This window comes from Trachypithecus francoisi, unplaced genomic scaffold, assembly GCF_009764315.1.
Source record: "Trachypithecus francoisi isolate TF-2019V2 unplaced genomic scaffold, Tfra_2.0 Lachesis_group21, whole genome shotgun sequence".
Classification (NCBI taxonomy): Eukaryota; Metazoa; Chordata; class Mammalia; order Primates; family Cercopithecidae; genus Trachypithecus; species Trachypithecus francoisi.
The window spans coordinates 27,380,492-27,397,291 of NW_022681467.1; the positions used below are offsets into that span (position 1 = coordinate 27,380,492).

General features: G+C 43.7%; 1 protein-coding gene across 1 annotated transcript in view; it reads left to right on the plus strand.

Moving 5' to 3' along the window:
• Nucleotides 1–16,800, plus strand: part of TTLL9 (tubulin tyrosine ligase like 9) — a 63,774-nt gene that overhangs the window by 9,208 nt on the left and 37,766 nt on the right. Inside the window, 1 exon segment of the mRNA XM_033186058.1 lies at nt 9,724–9,816. Within this exon segment, the coding sequence (XP_033041949.1) occupies nt 9,724–9,816 (93 nt within the window).

Sequence of the window (16,800 nt, forward strand, 5' to 3'; positions counted from 1 at the left end):
CCACCTTCAACACTGAGAATCACATTTTAACTTGAGACTTGGAGGGGACAAACATCCAAACCATATCAAGGCCCCATCTACTTATTTTATAAAGGCACACACACGCACGCACACACACACATGTATTTACCATAAAACATTTTTTATTTATGTGCCTTATTAGGGCACATGTAGATATGTGTTCCACTACCAGTAAGAGAAAACTCATAATAGTAGCTTAAACAAATTGTATTTATTTTCTTCACATTACAAAGAGCCTGGAGTGCTGGTACAGTGATTCAGTAATGTCAGAGCCAGCGTCTTCATGATTGCCTTTTTTTTTCTTTTTTTGAGATGGAGTCTCACTCTGTTGCCCAGGCTGGAGTGCAGTGGTGCGATCATGGCTCACTGCAGCCTTGATCTCCCAGGCTCATGCAATCCTCCCATCTTGGCCTTCTGAGTAGCTGGGACTACAGGCTCATGCCAGTGCACTTGGCTATTTTTTTTTTCTCCGAACTCTTGCTCTGTTGCCCAGGTTGGAGTGCAGTGGCATGATCTGGCTCGCTACAACCTCCACCTCCCAGGTTCAAGCGATTCTCCTGCCTCAACCTCCCTAGTAGCTGGAACTACAGGCGCCTGCCATCACAGCTGGCTAATTTTTGTATTTTCAGTAGAGACGGAGTTTCACCATATTGACCAGGCTGGTCTTGAACTCCTGACCTTGTGATCTACCCGCCTCGGCCTCCCAAAATGCTGGGATTATAGGCGTGAGCCACAGCGCCCGGCCTCACTAATTTTTTTAATTTTTTTTTTTTTTTGTAGTTATGAGGTCTCACTATGTTGCCCAGGCTGGTCTCCAACACCTGGCCTCAAGTTATCCTCCCACCTTGGCCTCCCAAAGTGTTGGGATTACAGGCATGAGCCTTCATGATTGTCCTAACCTCTTCCTCATGGAGACCAAATGGCTGCTATAGCTCCAGCCTTCAAGTCATGATCAAGACAGGAAGAAGAGGGGAGAGAAGACTCAAGCCACATTCCTTCCTCCCTCCCTCCCTCCCTCCCTCCCTCCTTCCTTCCTTCCTTCCTTCCTTCCTTCCTTCCTTCCTTCCTTCCTTCTTTCCTTCCTTTCTTCCTCAAAAGAGCAAAACTGTCCCAGGAACTTACCCTTTCTAGCAGTCTTATGTTTCTATCTTATTTACTAGAATTGTGTAACGTGGCCACCCCAACTGCATGGGTAGCTAGGAATACAAGTTATATAAGTGTCATTGTACTGTTATAACTATTCTGCACCCTGCTTTTGTCACACAAAATATGTTTCGTGTTTATCCACGTTGGCACATGTAGCTCTGAATGCATTGTAACTGCTACCTCTGTTTCATTGTGTATCACACGTTATTTACCCATCTTCCTGTCGAAAGGCACTTATGAAGTACTGGTTTCAGCAGAAACTGACCCTGAGGGAAGGATGTGAGAGCAAGTGGTTTATTTGGAAGGTAATTCCAGTGAGCACTGACAGGGAAGTGGGGAAGTAAGACAGCTGAGGAGGGAAACCAGTAAAAGGTGCATCATCGACAGGTAATTGCTGTGGGCAAGTGGGCTCAATCCCCCCGGTGAATTCCTGGGAGAACATAGAATGCACTGCAGACTCATCCTAAGTGAGAGATGAGAGACTTAGCGGATTTATCTACCAACTCTAGTCGTCACTGGTTGTATGCTGCTGGCAGAGGGGCAGTTCACTCTGGTGCTTCCAATCTGCTCCACATGCTGGCTGAGCAGACTCCGGGGGCCAGGGAAAACCCTCAGGTAGCATCGAAGGTGCTGACAGTGGGAAGCTTTTTGATTTGCACACACAGGAGTGGTGAATGCCAAAGGGATATGGGTAGACCACCAACAGTGTGTGCCACAGGTTATTTCTGTAAAAATATTAACAATTACAGATAAGTATCTTTGCACATGTGTTTCCTGGTAGAAATGCAGAGTACAAACCCAGGGTATAGAGCTAGGATAGTTTGCTGAGTTTAGGGTATGTGCATATTCGATTTTACTAAAAACTGCCCAGTGGCCCTCCAAAGTGCGTTCTACCAGCAGAGGAGGAGTTTCCGTTTTATCCCATTGTTGCCAAAACTTGGACCTTTAGATTTTTGCCAGTCTGATGTGTGTGACATAGTCCTTGACTGTTGTAATATGCCAAATTACTCTTCAAAGGTGTGTCCAATGTGCACCCCATCAGCATTGTAAGATAACTGTCATTTCTCCACATTCTTGCGAACATTTGATATTTGTCTGATTTTTAATATTTTCTGCAACCTGATGGATTTTGAAATTGTATCTCTTTGTCATTTTGGGTCTATTGCATATATTTTTAGTAGTCCATGTTGGCTCCTGTATTGACTTTTAGCTAAACCTCCTAATTTTATCTCTTTTTTTTCTTTTCTTTTTTTTTTTTTTTTGAGGCGGAGTCTTGCTCTGTCGCCCGGGCTGGAGTGCAGTGGCCAGATCTCAGCTCACTGCAAGCTCCGCCTCCTGGATTTACGCCATTCTCCTGCCTCAGCCTCCCGAGTAGCTGGGACTACAGGCGCCCGCCACCTCGCCCGGCTAGTTTTTGTATTTTTAGTAGAGACGAGGTTTCACCGTGTTAGCCAGGATGGTCTCGATCTCCTGACCTCGTGATCTGCCCGCCTCGGCCTCCCAAAGTGCTGGGATTACAGGCTTGAGCCACCGCGCCCGGCTTTTTTTTCATATTATTTGTAGAGGTGAGGTCTTACTATGTTGCTCAGGCTGGTCTTGAATTCCAGGGCTGAAGAGATCCTGCCTTGGCCTCCCAAAGTGCTGGGATTACAGGCGTGAGCCACCGTGCCTGGCCTATTTGATCTTTTAAATGGTTACTTTAGAGCAGCAGTTCTAAAAGTTTAAGCGCAGGGTGGGTCCCTTTACAACTTAAAAATTACTGTGAAATGAATTAACTTTTGTATATGTGGCATACATCTAACAATGTGTACCATATAAGAAATTTAAGCTGATAAATTTTATTTTATTTTATTTTTGAGACGGAATCTCACTCTGTCACCCAGGCTGGAGTACAGTGGTGCGATCTTGGCTGACTGCAATCTCCGTCTCCCCAGGTTCAAGCAATTGTCCTGCCTCAGTCTCCCTAGTAGTTGGGATTACAGGCATGCACTACCACATCCAGCTAATTTTTGTAATTTTTAGTAGAGATGGGGTTTCACCATTTTGGCCATGCTGGTCTCGAACCCCTGACCTCAGGTGATCTACCCACCTTGGCCTCCCAAAATGTTGGGATTACAGGCATGAGCCACCATGCCTGGCCTAGCTGATAAATTTTAAAAATACTTGTTCATTCATTTAAAAATCAATAAAATACTCATTACATAGTAGCATAAACTTTTTTTTTTTTTTTTTTTAGACAGGGTCTCACCCTGTCACTCAGGCTGGAGTGCGGTGGTGTGATCTCAGCTCACTGTAACCTCCGCCTCCCGGGTTCAAGTGATTCTCGTGCCTCAGCCTCCCAAGTAGCTGGGATTGCAGGCTACCACGCCCGGCTAATTTTTGTATTTTTAGTAGAGACGGGGTTTCACCATGTTGGCCAGGCTGGTCTCAAACTCCTGACCTCAAGTGATCTACCCACTTCAGCCTCCCAAAGCGCTGGGTTTACAGGTGTGAGCCATTGTGTTTGGCCCAACATTTTTATGAGTTATATTTCCCCACCAAAATGTACTGAGATGAGTAGTAGTCGTTTTACATTTTTGTGAATCTCTTTAATGTTTGGCTTATTAGAAAACATTTGACTTTCCAGACCTTCTGTGTTCAATCTGTTAATATAGATTGTTTTGGTCGAAGGACAGGAAGAAAATACAGCCTCACAAAGATAGGTATTTGGAAAAGGGAAGACTTTGTGTACCCCTGAAAGAGAGTTGGGGACCTTGGGGAATACTTGAGACCACACTTCACAACCTGTGGCTCTAGGGGATTACAACATGCATCCTTACCTTATCACCTTCAAGTCTACCTTGAAGCATAATCACGCCACTTCATGTACAACTAAGAACCCTACAGCAACACACTTCTGTTTACTCCCCTCTGGTCCTTTGTGCTGCTATTTTTGTCATATATTTACTTGTAAATATGTTACAAACCCTTCATTACATTCTCACTATATTTGCTTTAAATAGCTGCTTGTATTTTTTTTTTCTTTTAATTAAGACATGGAAGAAAGTATTCCATATTTACCCTGCTCATCTTTCCTTCTGAATTTCCATCTGGTATAATTTTCCTTCAGCCCGAGGAACGTTCTTTAGTGTTTCTTATAGTGTGGATCTGTTGGCAATAAATTCTCTCAGCTTTTATTTATTTGAAAATGTCTTTATTTCACTGTCATTTTTTAAGTAAAGTTTTACTGGATATAGAATTCTAGGTGGATCTTTTTTTCTTTAAGTACTCGAAAGATGATATTCTTTTGTCTTTTCAGGGTTATGTTGTTTCTGATGTGAAGTCAGTTGTTCTTTTTTTTTGAGGGGGGGACGGAGTCTCGCTCTCTCGCCCAGGCTGGAGTGCAGTGGGGCGATCTCAGCTCACTGCAACTTTCACCTCCCAGGTTCAAGGGATTCTCCTGCCTCAGTCTCCGAGTAGCTGGGATTACAGGTACCCGCCACTACGCCCAGCTAATTTTTGTATTTTTAGTAGAGACAGGGTTTCTCCATGTTGGTTAGGCTGGTCTCAAACTCCTGACCTCAGGTGCTCCGCTTGCCTTGGCCTCCCAAAGTGCTGGGATTATAGGCGGGAGCCACCATGCCCAGCCAAAGTCAGCTGTCCTTGTCTTCCACTCCCACTCTCCACCCCTCCCCCCGACCCCCCTATGCAATGTGTCTTTTTTCTCAGGCTTTTATTTTTTTTTTTTTTGAGACTGTTCTGTTTTTCAGCAATTTGACTATGGCTTACCTGGGTGTAGTTTATGTTGTGTCTATCTTGCTTGGGGTTAATTGAGCGTCTTGGATCTGTGAGTTGACAATTTAATCAAATTTGGAAAATTTTTTAGCCATCATTTCTTCAAAAAATATTTTCTGTCCTATCTCTTCTTCATCTCTTTCTTGAACTTCAGTTACATGTATGTTAGACTGCTTGATATTATCTCACAAGTCGCTGAGGTTCTGTTCATGTAAAAATTTTTTCTCTAATTCAGTTTGAACAATTTCAATTGGACTGTTTTAAAATGTATGATTTTTCCTTCTCAATGCCCAGTCTCTTGTTAAGCACATCCATTGAACTTTTAATTTCAGATATTATATTTTTCTCTTCTAGAATTTCCATTTGGTTCTTTTTTTTTTTTTTTGACAGTTTCCTACTCTGTCACACAGGCTGGAGTGCAGTGGTGCAGTCATGGCTCACTGCAGCTTTAACTTCCTGGGCTCAGTGATCCTCCCACCTCAGCTCCCCAGGTAGCTGGGACTACAGGCACGTGCCACCATGCCTGGCTAATTTTAAAACTTTGTGTAGAAATGGGGTCTCACAGTGTTGCACAGGCTGGTCTTGAACTCCTGGGTGATCTTCCCACCTCAGCCTCCCAAAGTGTTGGGATTACAGGTGTGAGACACTTGGCCATTTGGTCCTTTTCTGCAATAACTCACCTATTCACACATTGTATCCATCTTTTCCCATAAATCCTTTAACGTATTTATAAAGATTTTTAAATTCCTTCTCTAATGATTCTGATAACTGAGTCAGTTATGGGTTTATTTCAATTGGCTATTTTTCCTCTTGATTATGTATTACATTTCCCTACTTTGCTATTGCATGTGTTATATTTTTAGAACTGCACTCTGGATATTGTGTATGAAAAGCAATTACATATAATAAATTTTAGTCTATATATATATACACACATACATACACACACTTTATAGAGTATGCAATCTCCTTTCTCTGTCTAGCAGTTAGGGTTGGAGCTGATCATTCCAATTCCTCCTAAAGCTGAATTGAACATGGGTTGGGCTGCAGCTTTAATTAAGTTGTGTGCACTCCAGTCCAGTCTCCTTCACTGCCATTCTGAGCTTGTTAGTGTTTGAACTAGGTGGGGCTGCAGTGCCCACTATTGTTTAATTTATTTTTATTTTTAGAGACAGAGTCTCACTATGTTGCCCAGGCTAGTCTCCAACTCCAGTTTTTCATCTGTCAACATAAAAAAATAGAGACAAATCTCCAAGTAAAAAGGTTTTATTTGGGAATAATATACAAGAAGTAGAACTGCAATCTAGGATGTCCGTGTAGACGAGAATGGCCCCCAGCATGTCTGAGAACGAAGGAAAAGGTTAGCATTCTCCTGGGGAAAGAGGAGATTTATGTAAGTTGTTTCAAAAGAAAGTTCATTGGTGCTAGCAGGGTTTTTTATGAAAGCTGGTGAGTTCAGTAGCAGATTGGTGAGTGTTAGTAGTTGCTAGGTAGGACTTGGAGTCTTGGAGTTCTTGTTAGGCCCTTGCAGTTTTGGATTGAGCCTGAGAAACAGCGTCAGGCTAGTATTCTTGTGTTAGCTGCTAGCTGCCCTTGTGCTGTTAGCAGTACTTGTGTCTCATGTGGTAAGCTGTGGTTTGGAAAATGTTCTCTTGTAATGGTTCTTATTATCTGGCAACTCATACATGAGAATCCTCCCTTCATGACCTTCCCTGGCTGTTTCTTTACTTTTTTACTTTTTATTTTTTGAGATGGAGTCTCACTCTGTCACCCAGGCTGGATGCAGTGGTGGGATCTCAGCTGACTGCAACCTCTGCCTCCCAAGTTCATGAGATTCTCCTGCCTCAGCCTTCCAAGTAGCTGGGACTACAGGTGTGCATCCCCATGCCCGGCAATTTTTTTTTTTTTTTGAGATGGAGTCTTGCTCTATTGCCCACGCTGGAGAGCAGTGGCGTGATCTCTGCTCACTGCAGCCTCTGCCTCCCAGGTTCCAACGATTCTCCTGCCTTAGCCTCCTAGGTAGCTGGGATTACAGGCACACGCCACCATACCCGGCTAGAAGCTGGGAAAGGCAAGGAAACAAATTCTCCCATAGAGCCTCCAAAAGGAATGAAGCCCTGCCAACCCATTTCAGTCCCTCTGACTTCTGGGACAGTAAGGTTATTCATGTATTTATTTATGTATTTATTTATTTATTGAGACAGGGTCTCACTTTCTTGCCCAGGCTGGAGTGCAGTGGCACAATCTCAGCACACTGCAACTTCCACCTCCGGGGTTCAAGCGATTCTCCTACTTCAGTCTCCCTAGTAGCTGGAATTACAGGCACCAGCCACTACGGCCAGCTAATGTTTGTATTTTTAGTAGGGATGGGGTTTCACCATGTTGGCCAGGCTGGTCTGGAACTCCTGACCTCAGGTGATCCACCTATCTCGGCCTCCAAGAGTGCTATGATTACAGGCAGGAGCCACTGTGCCCGGCCTAATTTTTTGTATTTTTAGTAGAGATGGGATTTCACCAGGTTGGTCAGGCTATGACCTCAAATGATCAAATGATCCGCCTGCCTCAGCCTCCCAAAGGGCTGGAATTATAGGCATGAGCCACCTCGCCCGGCCCCCTGGCCCTATTTTGCCAGGGTCTGACATAAGTGACTCCATTTTGAATCTGACAACTTTCATATACCACTAATTATAATGTTAGCTCGAGTTTTTTTTAGATGCTTTTATTAAGTTGACGAAGTTCCTCTCAGAGTTTTTAAATGAATGAGTGTTTAATTTTTGTCAAATGCCTTTTCTGCATCAATTGATATGATCATGTGATTTCTCCTTTTTAGTCTGTTAATATGATATTGATTTTTTTTTTTGAGGCAGTCTCTGTTGCCCACACTGGAGTGCAGTGATGCTATCTCAGCTCACTGCAATCTCTGCCTCCCCAATTCAAGCGGTTCTTCTGCCTCAGCCTCCTGAGTAGCTGGGACTACAGGTGCCCACCACCACACCTGACTAATTTTTGTATTTTTAGTAGAGATGGGATTTCACCATGTTGGCCATTCTGGTCTTGAACTCCTGACCTCAATTAATCTTCCTGCCTCAGCCTCCCAAAGGGTTGGGATTACAGGCGTGAGACACCATGCCTGGCTCATTGATTAATTTTTGAATATTGAACCAGCCTTGCCTGCTGGAATAAACTCCGCTTGGTTATGGTGTATAATCCTTTTTATATATTGCTGAAATCTATTTGATTGCATTCTGTTAAGGATTTTTCCATCTATATTCATAAGGGATATTGGTCTGTGGTTTACTTCTTGTATACTGTCTTTGATTTTGATATCAGGTTAATACTAACTTGGCAAAATTGAATTTGGAAATTCTCCCTCCTCTTCTATTTTCTGAAAGAGATTGTGTAGGATTGGTGTTAATCCTTCTTCAAATATTTGGGGAAATTCTCCAGTGAAACCATCTGAGCCTGGAGATTTCTTTTTTGGGAGGTTTTGAATTATGAATTCAATTTCCTTAATAGCTATAGAGCTATTCAAATTACCTATTTCATATTGGATGAGTTGTAGTAATTGTGCTTTTTGAGGAATTGGTCCATTTCATCTAAGCGTCAAATGTAGGTGTGTAGAGCTATCAGCAGCATTTCCTCATTGTGGCTGTGATACCTGCGGGCTCCATAGCAGGAGCCTCTGTTTCGGTCCTCTTATTGGGTAGCTGGGTCTTTGCTTTGTTAGTCTTGCTGACAAATAGGCTTGTCGATTTTATGGATCTTTCCAGAGAACTTGCCTTTTATTTTACCGATTGGCTATACTGTTTTTCTGTTTTCAATTGTATTGATTTCCAGCTCTCCTCTAGGTCCTCTTTAACATCACCCCAGAGTGGGAGGGCACCTCATTACTGCCAGGTCGTGGAGGAAGTCCAGGCTCCATACGTGGTCTCCGCTGCTCAGTGGGGGTGGGAGCCTCATTACCACCTGGCAGAGGTGAAAGCCTGGCTGTGTCTGTGGCCTTCTCTGACAGCACCGGGCAGGGGTGTTGGGTGCCCTGCTGCAACCTCAGGGGAAGTCTAGACTCCCTACCCAGCCTTTGCTGGCATCACTGGGAGTGGGCCACAGATGTGTTCTTGGGGATCCAGCTGGAGTAGAGCAGTGATTGTCCAAGTCTTCTGTCTGGCTAGGCTGCTCCTTTCTTGGTCCTTTGGCTAGAAACGGGGTGCTTTTGTTGAAGCTTTATCGTCTGTGCCCATTGGCATTTCTGGGTTGGTGGCTTTTCATCTCCATATCTGAACTATATGAGACAAAAGGAAACCCAGGGAATTCACCACCTGGTAGTTCCTGTGGTCCTGAAGTCCCCAGCCAGTCTACCCTCTTCTCTATCTTTCCGTCTTGCTATTTGTTTTATAGATAATATCTTGAGTTTTCAGTTGTATCAGTAGGAGGAATAGGAAAAAGTACATCCGCTTCATCTTCCCAGATGATTGCCAGGAGAGGGCTTTGCAAATACTTATTTCATGTAAGGATTAGTCATAGCACATGGAAAGCAACCAGATCATGCCTGGCACATAGTAGGCTTGGATACAATGATCATTATTTTTCAATGATTCCAAGATGCTATAATTCTCAATTTGATTATGCTAAGTGTTATCATGCTCTAATGCTAAATTCTAAAATACAGTGTAGAACTTTCCAGGTATGGAACTTGACTTCTCTTCCTCCCACTTTTTTCCTCTCCCTGCGCCATCCTAGGAAAATCATTGATCCTGAGCAAATGTTCATTGCCTTGTCTTGCAGAGAGCAGAGAGCATTGATCCGGTTCAAGACCACCCTCATGAACACACTCATGGACGTCCTTCGCCACAGGCCAGGATGGGTGGAAGTGAAGGAGTAAGACACTCCCCCCAGCCTTGTCCCTTCTTCCCTTTGTCTCACAGGTCCTTGTCTTCCTTTGTTTTTCTCCTAGTTCCCCTGGGTGGCCACTGGGACTTGTCCCAAAGTGGCTGTGATATTTATTTAGCACCCACAATGTGCCAGGCACATTATCACTATCATCTCTGTCTTATTTAAGCTTTCCAACTAAACCATAAGATAAGATTATGTTCAGAGTTATGAAACCAATTGCTTAAAGTCACACAGCATTGCAAGCATCAGAGCAGGATTCAAACCCAGGCACATTTGTATCCTACGGCTTTCAGTAGAAACTAGGAATGCAGCTACCACAGACCTGTGGCCTGGATCCTCCTATGATGGGTCCAGATCAAGGACTGCTCTTCCCTGGCCACTTGCTAGTTCTATGACTTTGGCCTGTAAGCCTGCCTTTCTTCTTTCATGCTGGCCTCTGGGGATACTGATTGAGACAAACCAGCATGTGATGCCTGGCACAGAGTAGGTGCTATTAGTTAGGGCTAAGGATTGGATGTATGCAATGGAAACCCAAAGTAAAAGAGGCTTTGACATGCTAGAAGTTTATCTATCCCATTGAAGTTCATATGTAGGAAGTTCAGAGATGGTAAGGGGGCCCCACAGAAATGTGAGATCCATCTGCTTCTGTCTTTCCACTCTACTATCCCTTAGGTGAAGTCCTTGTTTTTCATAGTCCAAGATGGAGTTCCAGCCTTGCTTTCACATTCCAAACAGCAGGAGGTAGGCAGGAGTCAATAAAAGGCATAAGCCAGGTGCAGTGGCTCACACCTATAATTGCAGCCCTTTGGGAGGCCAAGGAGGGAGGATCGCTTGAGTCCAGGAGTTCAAGACCAGCCTGGGCAACATGGCAAGACCCTGTCTCTACAAAAATTTTTTAAAAAAGTTAGCCAGGCACGGTGGTGTGTGCCTGTAGTCCCAGCTACTTGGGAGGCTGAGGTGGGAAAATTGCTTGAGTCCAGGAGGTCAAGGCTGCAGTGAGCTGTGATCACACCATTGCACTCCAGCCTGGGTGGCAGAGTGAGACCCTGTCCCAAAAGAAAAGAAAGAAAGAAAGAAAGAAAGACAAGGCAAGCCCATCCCTTGAAGGACACAACCCAGGAGTCTCTCACAGCTCACTGGCCAGACCTTAACCATGTAGCCACACCCAGCTACAAGGGAATCTGGAAAATGTAGGTTTTTTTTTTTTTTTTTTTAGACGGAATCTTGCTCTGTTGCCCAGGCTGGAGTGCAGTGGCACAATCTTGGCTCACTGCAAATTCCACCTCCCAGGTTCATGCCATTCTCCTGCCTCAGCCCCCCAAGTAGCTGAGACTACAGGCGACCACCACTACGCCCAGCTAATTTTTTGTATTTTTAGTAGAGACGGGGTTTCACCCTGTTATCCAGGATGGTCTTGATCTCCTGACCTTGTGTTCCACCCACCTCAGCCTCTCAAAATGCTGGGATTACAGGCGTGAGCCACTGCGCTCAGCCGAATCTGGAAAATGTAGTTTTTATTTGGGGAAATACAGTCTACATTTTCTCAAGTAAATGCTGAAAATTCTTTTACTGTAGAGAAAGGGGAGAAGGGATAAGAGGGATAGCTGCCCTGCTGTGTGGTGCTCAGGAAATATTTGCTGCTTACCATTAGCTAAGCCTGCTGGACACTCTGTAGCATTTCACATGCATGATCTTTTAATCATCCCAACAAATCTTTCAGGTAGATGTTATCATCATCCCCATTTTACTAATGAGAAAACTGGGCACAAAGTAGTGAAAATGTCATGTTTGAGGTCACTCAGCTTGTGAGGGCTTGGGCTGGGATTTGCATCAATACCTACATGTTGGAAGAAAAAATATATAAAATATTTTTAATTTGGTAAGTCCAAAAAAATGTACATATATACAATTTCGTGTCTTTTAGAATATTCACAAAGTTGTGTAATCATCACCATTTTTTTCCCCCACATACCTGCTATGTCAAAACCACGATCTAATTCCAGAACATTTTCATTATCCCAGGAAGAAACCCCATACCCACCAGCAGTCATTCCCATTTCTCCCTCCCTCCAGCCCCTGTCTTGGGCCCTGTCTCTATTTATCTATTCTGGACACATCATATAAGTGGAATTATACAATATGTAACCTTTTGCCTGTCTTCTTTGACTTAACGTAATGTTTTCAAGGCTTATCCATGTAGCAGTATGTATCAGTACTTCATCCCTTTTTTTGTTTCTTGTTTTGTTTTTTTGAGATAGGGTCTCAGCCTGTCACCCAGGCTGGAGTGCAGTGGCGCAGTCATGACTCACTGCAACCTCAACTTCCTGGGCTCGAGTGATTCTCCTGCTTCAGCCTCCTGAGTAGCTGGGACTTCATTCTCTTTTATGACTGAATAGTATTCTACTGTGAAGGAGTACCACATTTATTTATCTGTTCATTAATTGATAGGTGTTTAGGTTATTTCCACCTTTGGGCTGTTATACATAATGCTGCTGTGAACATTCATGTACGAGTTTGAATGGACATATGTTTTCACTTTTTGTGGGTGTATACATAGGAGTGGAGTGACTGGGTGATATGATAACTCTATGTTTAACTTTTTTAGGAACTGCTAGACTGTTTTCTCAAGTGGCTGTGCCATTTTACATTCCCACCAGGAGTGTATGAGGGTGCCGATTTTTCCACATTCTCACCAACTCTCGTTATTATTCATCCACTTATTTATTTATTTATTTAGAGAAAGGGTCTCTCTCTGTCACCTAGGCTGGAGTGCAGTGGTACAATCACAGCCAACTACAGCCTTGACCTCCTGGGCTCAAGTGATCCACCCACCTCAGCTTCCTGAGTGGCTGGAACTACAAGCACACACCACTATACCTTGCTAAATGTTTTAAGTTTTTTTTTTTGTAGAGATGGGGTCTCATTATGTTACCTAGGCTCATCTTGAACTTCTGGACTTGAGTGATCCTCCTGCCTCTGCCTCCCAAAGTGTTGAGATTATAGGTATAAGCTACTGTACCTACCCTTGCATTTATTGTGGCCATCCTAGTGGGTATGAAGTGGGATCATTGTGGTTTTGATTTGCATTTTCCTGATGGCTAATGATTTTTAGCATCTTTTCATGTGCTTATTAGCCATTTATAAATCTTCCTTGAAGAAATATCTATTGCCCATGTTTAAATTTAGTTGTCTCTTTATATTCGAGTTATAAGAATTCTATCTTATAAGGGTATTCTTATATATGATTTGCAAATATTTTCTTCCATTTTGTGAATTATCTTTCCTCTTTCTTGACTGTGCCTTCTGAGGTAAAAACTTTTTCATTTTGATAAAGTCCAATTTACCTATTTTTTCTTTTGTTCCTTGTGCTTTTGGTATCACATCTAATAAACCATTGCCTAATCCAAGGTCACAAAGATTTACTCCTACGTCTTCTTCTAAGAGTTTTATAGTTACAGCCCTTACATCTAGGTGTTCGATTTAATTTTTTATATGGTGTGAGGTAGGGGTCAAACTTTAATATTTTAAAGTACTTACTTTTAAACTTTTTTATTTTGAAATAACTTTAGACCTACAGAAAAGTTTCAAAAATCATACATAGCTTCCTCTTTTAGCAGTTTCACCACCTTTCCCTGTTAGCAGCTTATGTAATCATAGTACATTTGTCAAAGTCAGGATGTTAACACTGATATATTACTGTTAACTAAGCTGCAGACATCATTTGAATTTCACCAGTTTTTTTCCACTAAAATCCTTTTTCTGTTCCAGAATCCAATCCAGGATCCCACTTTACATTTAGTTGACCTTTTTTACCTCAAATATGTTTCAGTTCCTTGGTCTTTGTCTTTCATGCCTTTGACACTTTTGAAGAGTACATTTTGTAGAATGTCCCTTGAATTGGATTTGTCTGATGTTTTCTCATCATGAGGTTGTGGATTTTGGCAGGAATACCACAGAAGTGGTGCTGTGCCCTTTCCAGTGGAACTCATCAGGGGTTTGTGATGTCAATGTGTCTTATCACTGGTGACAGTACCTGGATTGACCATTAGATTAAGATGGTGTCTGCCAGGTTTCTCCAATGTAAATTAACTTTTAAAAAAATAATTAATAAGTATCTCATTGGCAGATACTCTGAGACTGTGCAAATATCTTGTTCCCAACAAACTTTCATGCAATGGTTTTAGTATTTTTTGATAATTCTTTTTTTTTTTTTTTTTTTGAGACAGAGTCTCACTCTGTCACCTAGGTTGGAGTGCAGTGGGACAATCATGGCTCACTGCAGCCTTGACCCTCTGGGCTCAAGTGATCATGCCACCTCAGCCCCCTGAGTAGTTGGGACTACAGGCCCATGCCGCCATTCCTGGCTAATTTTTGTATTTTTCGTAGAGATGAGATTTAACCATGTTGACCAGGCTGGTCTCGAACTCCTGGGCTCAAGTAATCCTCCTGCCTTGACCTCCCACTGTGCTGGGATTATTGGCGGGAGCCACCGTGCCTGGCCTTTTTTTGAGGATTCTTGCCTAAATCTATTATTATTACAATAATTGCAAAATGGTTACTCTCTGTCATTCCTTCTACATGTATTAGGTGGCATTCTTCTGTAGAGAAAGATTTTCTCTTCCTGCTGCTTATTTAATTATTTAGTATCAGTTTCGCTCATTGCAGTCTATCATCTTGCCTAGAGGTTACCACACCTAGATTTTCCCAATAGGAAGCTGAGGCCCAGAGAAGAGGGTAAGGTCACATAAGTGCTACTGCCTGACAAGACGAGAATCAGGGCTCTTGACTCCTGTTCTAGTGCTCCTTGCACTGTGTGACATGACTTGGTACAAACATCAGGGTGGCGAAAAGGCAGGACTGGGCATCTAGATGAAGCCCCAGCCAGCCAGTCAGGAATCTGCGACTCTATGGTGTCTGAGGGTTTATGGAACAATAGAACACATGGCCATTTCTTTTTCTTTCTTTCTTTTTTTTTTTTTTTTTTGTGAGATGGAGTCTCGCTCTGTCACCCAGGCTGGAGTGCAGTGGTGCAATCTTGGCTCGCTACAACCTCTACCTCCTGTGTTCAAGCGATTCTCCTGCCTCAGCCTCCCGAGTAGCTGGGATTACAGGAAACTGCCACCACGCTGGGCTAATTTTTTTAGTTTTTAGCAGTGACGGGGTTTCACCATGTTGGCCAGGCTGATCTCAAACTCCTGACCTCAGGTGATCCACACGCCTCGGCCTCCCAAAGTGCTAGGATTACAGGCGTAAGCCACCGTGCCCAACCAGCCACTTCTCTAGTGGGTTTCCATCAGTTCTTGAAACTGTTCTTGCAAACCACTGTGCCTGGGCACAGCCACAGGGGAGATTTGGAGAAGGACCAGGCCCCAGATTTTCATGAGTAACTTAGGACAAAATTTGGAAACCGTAGATTTCTGGTTCCAGTGTCATTCTGTTACCATGTGCTTCACGTCACCACATCTGTGCACGGTGTGTGCAATGATGTCCATCTCTGGACATCTCTGAGCGCAGTGAAAGGCTGGGCCTGTCTGCCTGCCTTAAAGCCCTTGTGCACATGGTGTGACATTCAGGAGAAACACCAAACCAGTAGCCACAAGGAGAAGCAATTTAAATCTTTAGTTCTAGGAAAATTCCAGGCTGGCTGCAGTGGCTCACACCTATAATCCTAGCACTTTGGGAGGCCAAGGCGGGCGGATCACCTGAGGTTAGGAGTTCGAGACCAGCCTGACCAACATGGAGGCACCCGTCTCTACTAAAAATACAAAATTAGCCAAGCGAAGTAGTTCGTGCCTCTAATCTCAGCTACTCTGGAGGCTGAAGGAGGAGAATCACTTGAACCCGGGAGGCGGAGGTTGCAGTGAGTTGAGATCGTGCCATTGCACTCCAGCCTGGGCAACAAGAGTGAAATTTCGTCTCAAGGAAAAGGAAAGAAAATTCCAAAGGGAGCTCCATTTACAACACAAGGCTCAACTGCTTGGCCATTGTTCCAGTTGCTATGGCTGTGTAACAAATCCCAAAATTTAGCTGCTTAAGACAGCATTGCATTAGGCGCGGGGCTCCTGTGAGTTAGGGACTCTTACAGGAGTGGGACTGGCTTGTCTCTGTGACATCAGCTGGGGGCATCAGCTGGGAAGAGTCCAGATCTGGAGGTCACTTGGTGGCAGGAGTAGTCTGAGGGCATCTGACTCAGAAGTGTGGCAGTCGATGCTAGCTGTTTGTGGGGATCTCACTAGGGCAGACAGCTGAAGAAGGTTCTCATGGGTTCTCCTTGTGGCCTCACAGCCCCACAGCCTCTGGATGAGGGATATAGTGTAGGCATCTTTTGGAACTACAGTCTGCCCCTGCATCCTCCCCATTGGTCCTGTTCAGGGCCTGTTCATTCATCATCCTAAGGTGATGGCGATGTCTCTTCACTTTTCTCCATTTCTGCCTCAAACCTCCTCCAGATGTCTTTTAAAACTCAGTCTACCTGTCTGTATTAGAGAAAAGGGGTGGGGGGAAAGGGAGACAAACCAAACACTTTTTTTTTTTTTTTGAGATGGGATCTCACTCTGTCACCCAGGCTGGAGTGCAGTGGCACAATCTTGGCTCACCACAACCTCCACCCTCCTGCTCAAGTGATTCTCCCACCTCAGCCTCCAGAGTAGCTGGGACTACAAGTGCATGCCACCGCTTCTGGCTAATTTTTTGTATTTTTGGTAGAAATGGGATTTCACCATGTTGGCCAGGCTGGTCTCAAACTCCTGAGCTAAAACAATCCATCCACCTTGGCCTCCCAAAATGCTGGGATTACAAGTGTGAGCCAGCACGCCCAGCCCCAAACACCTTTTAATAGGAAAATGGATATATTGTGGAATATTCACCCAGTGGAATGGGAAATGGCAATTAGAATGACTGAATTAGACTCCTATGTATCAAAAGGATCGATCTCCAAAACAAAAATTTGGTGGAGAAAAAGCATGTTGT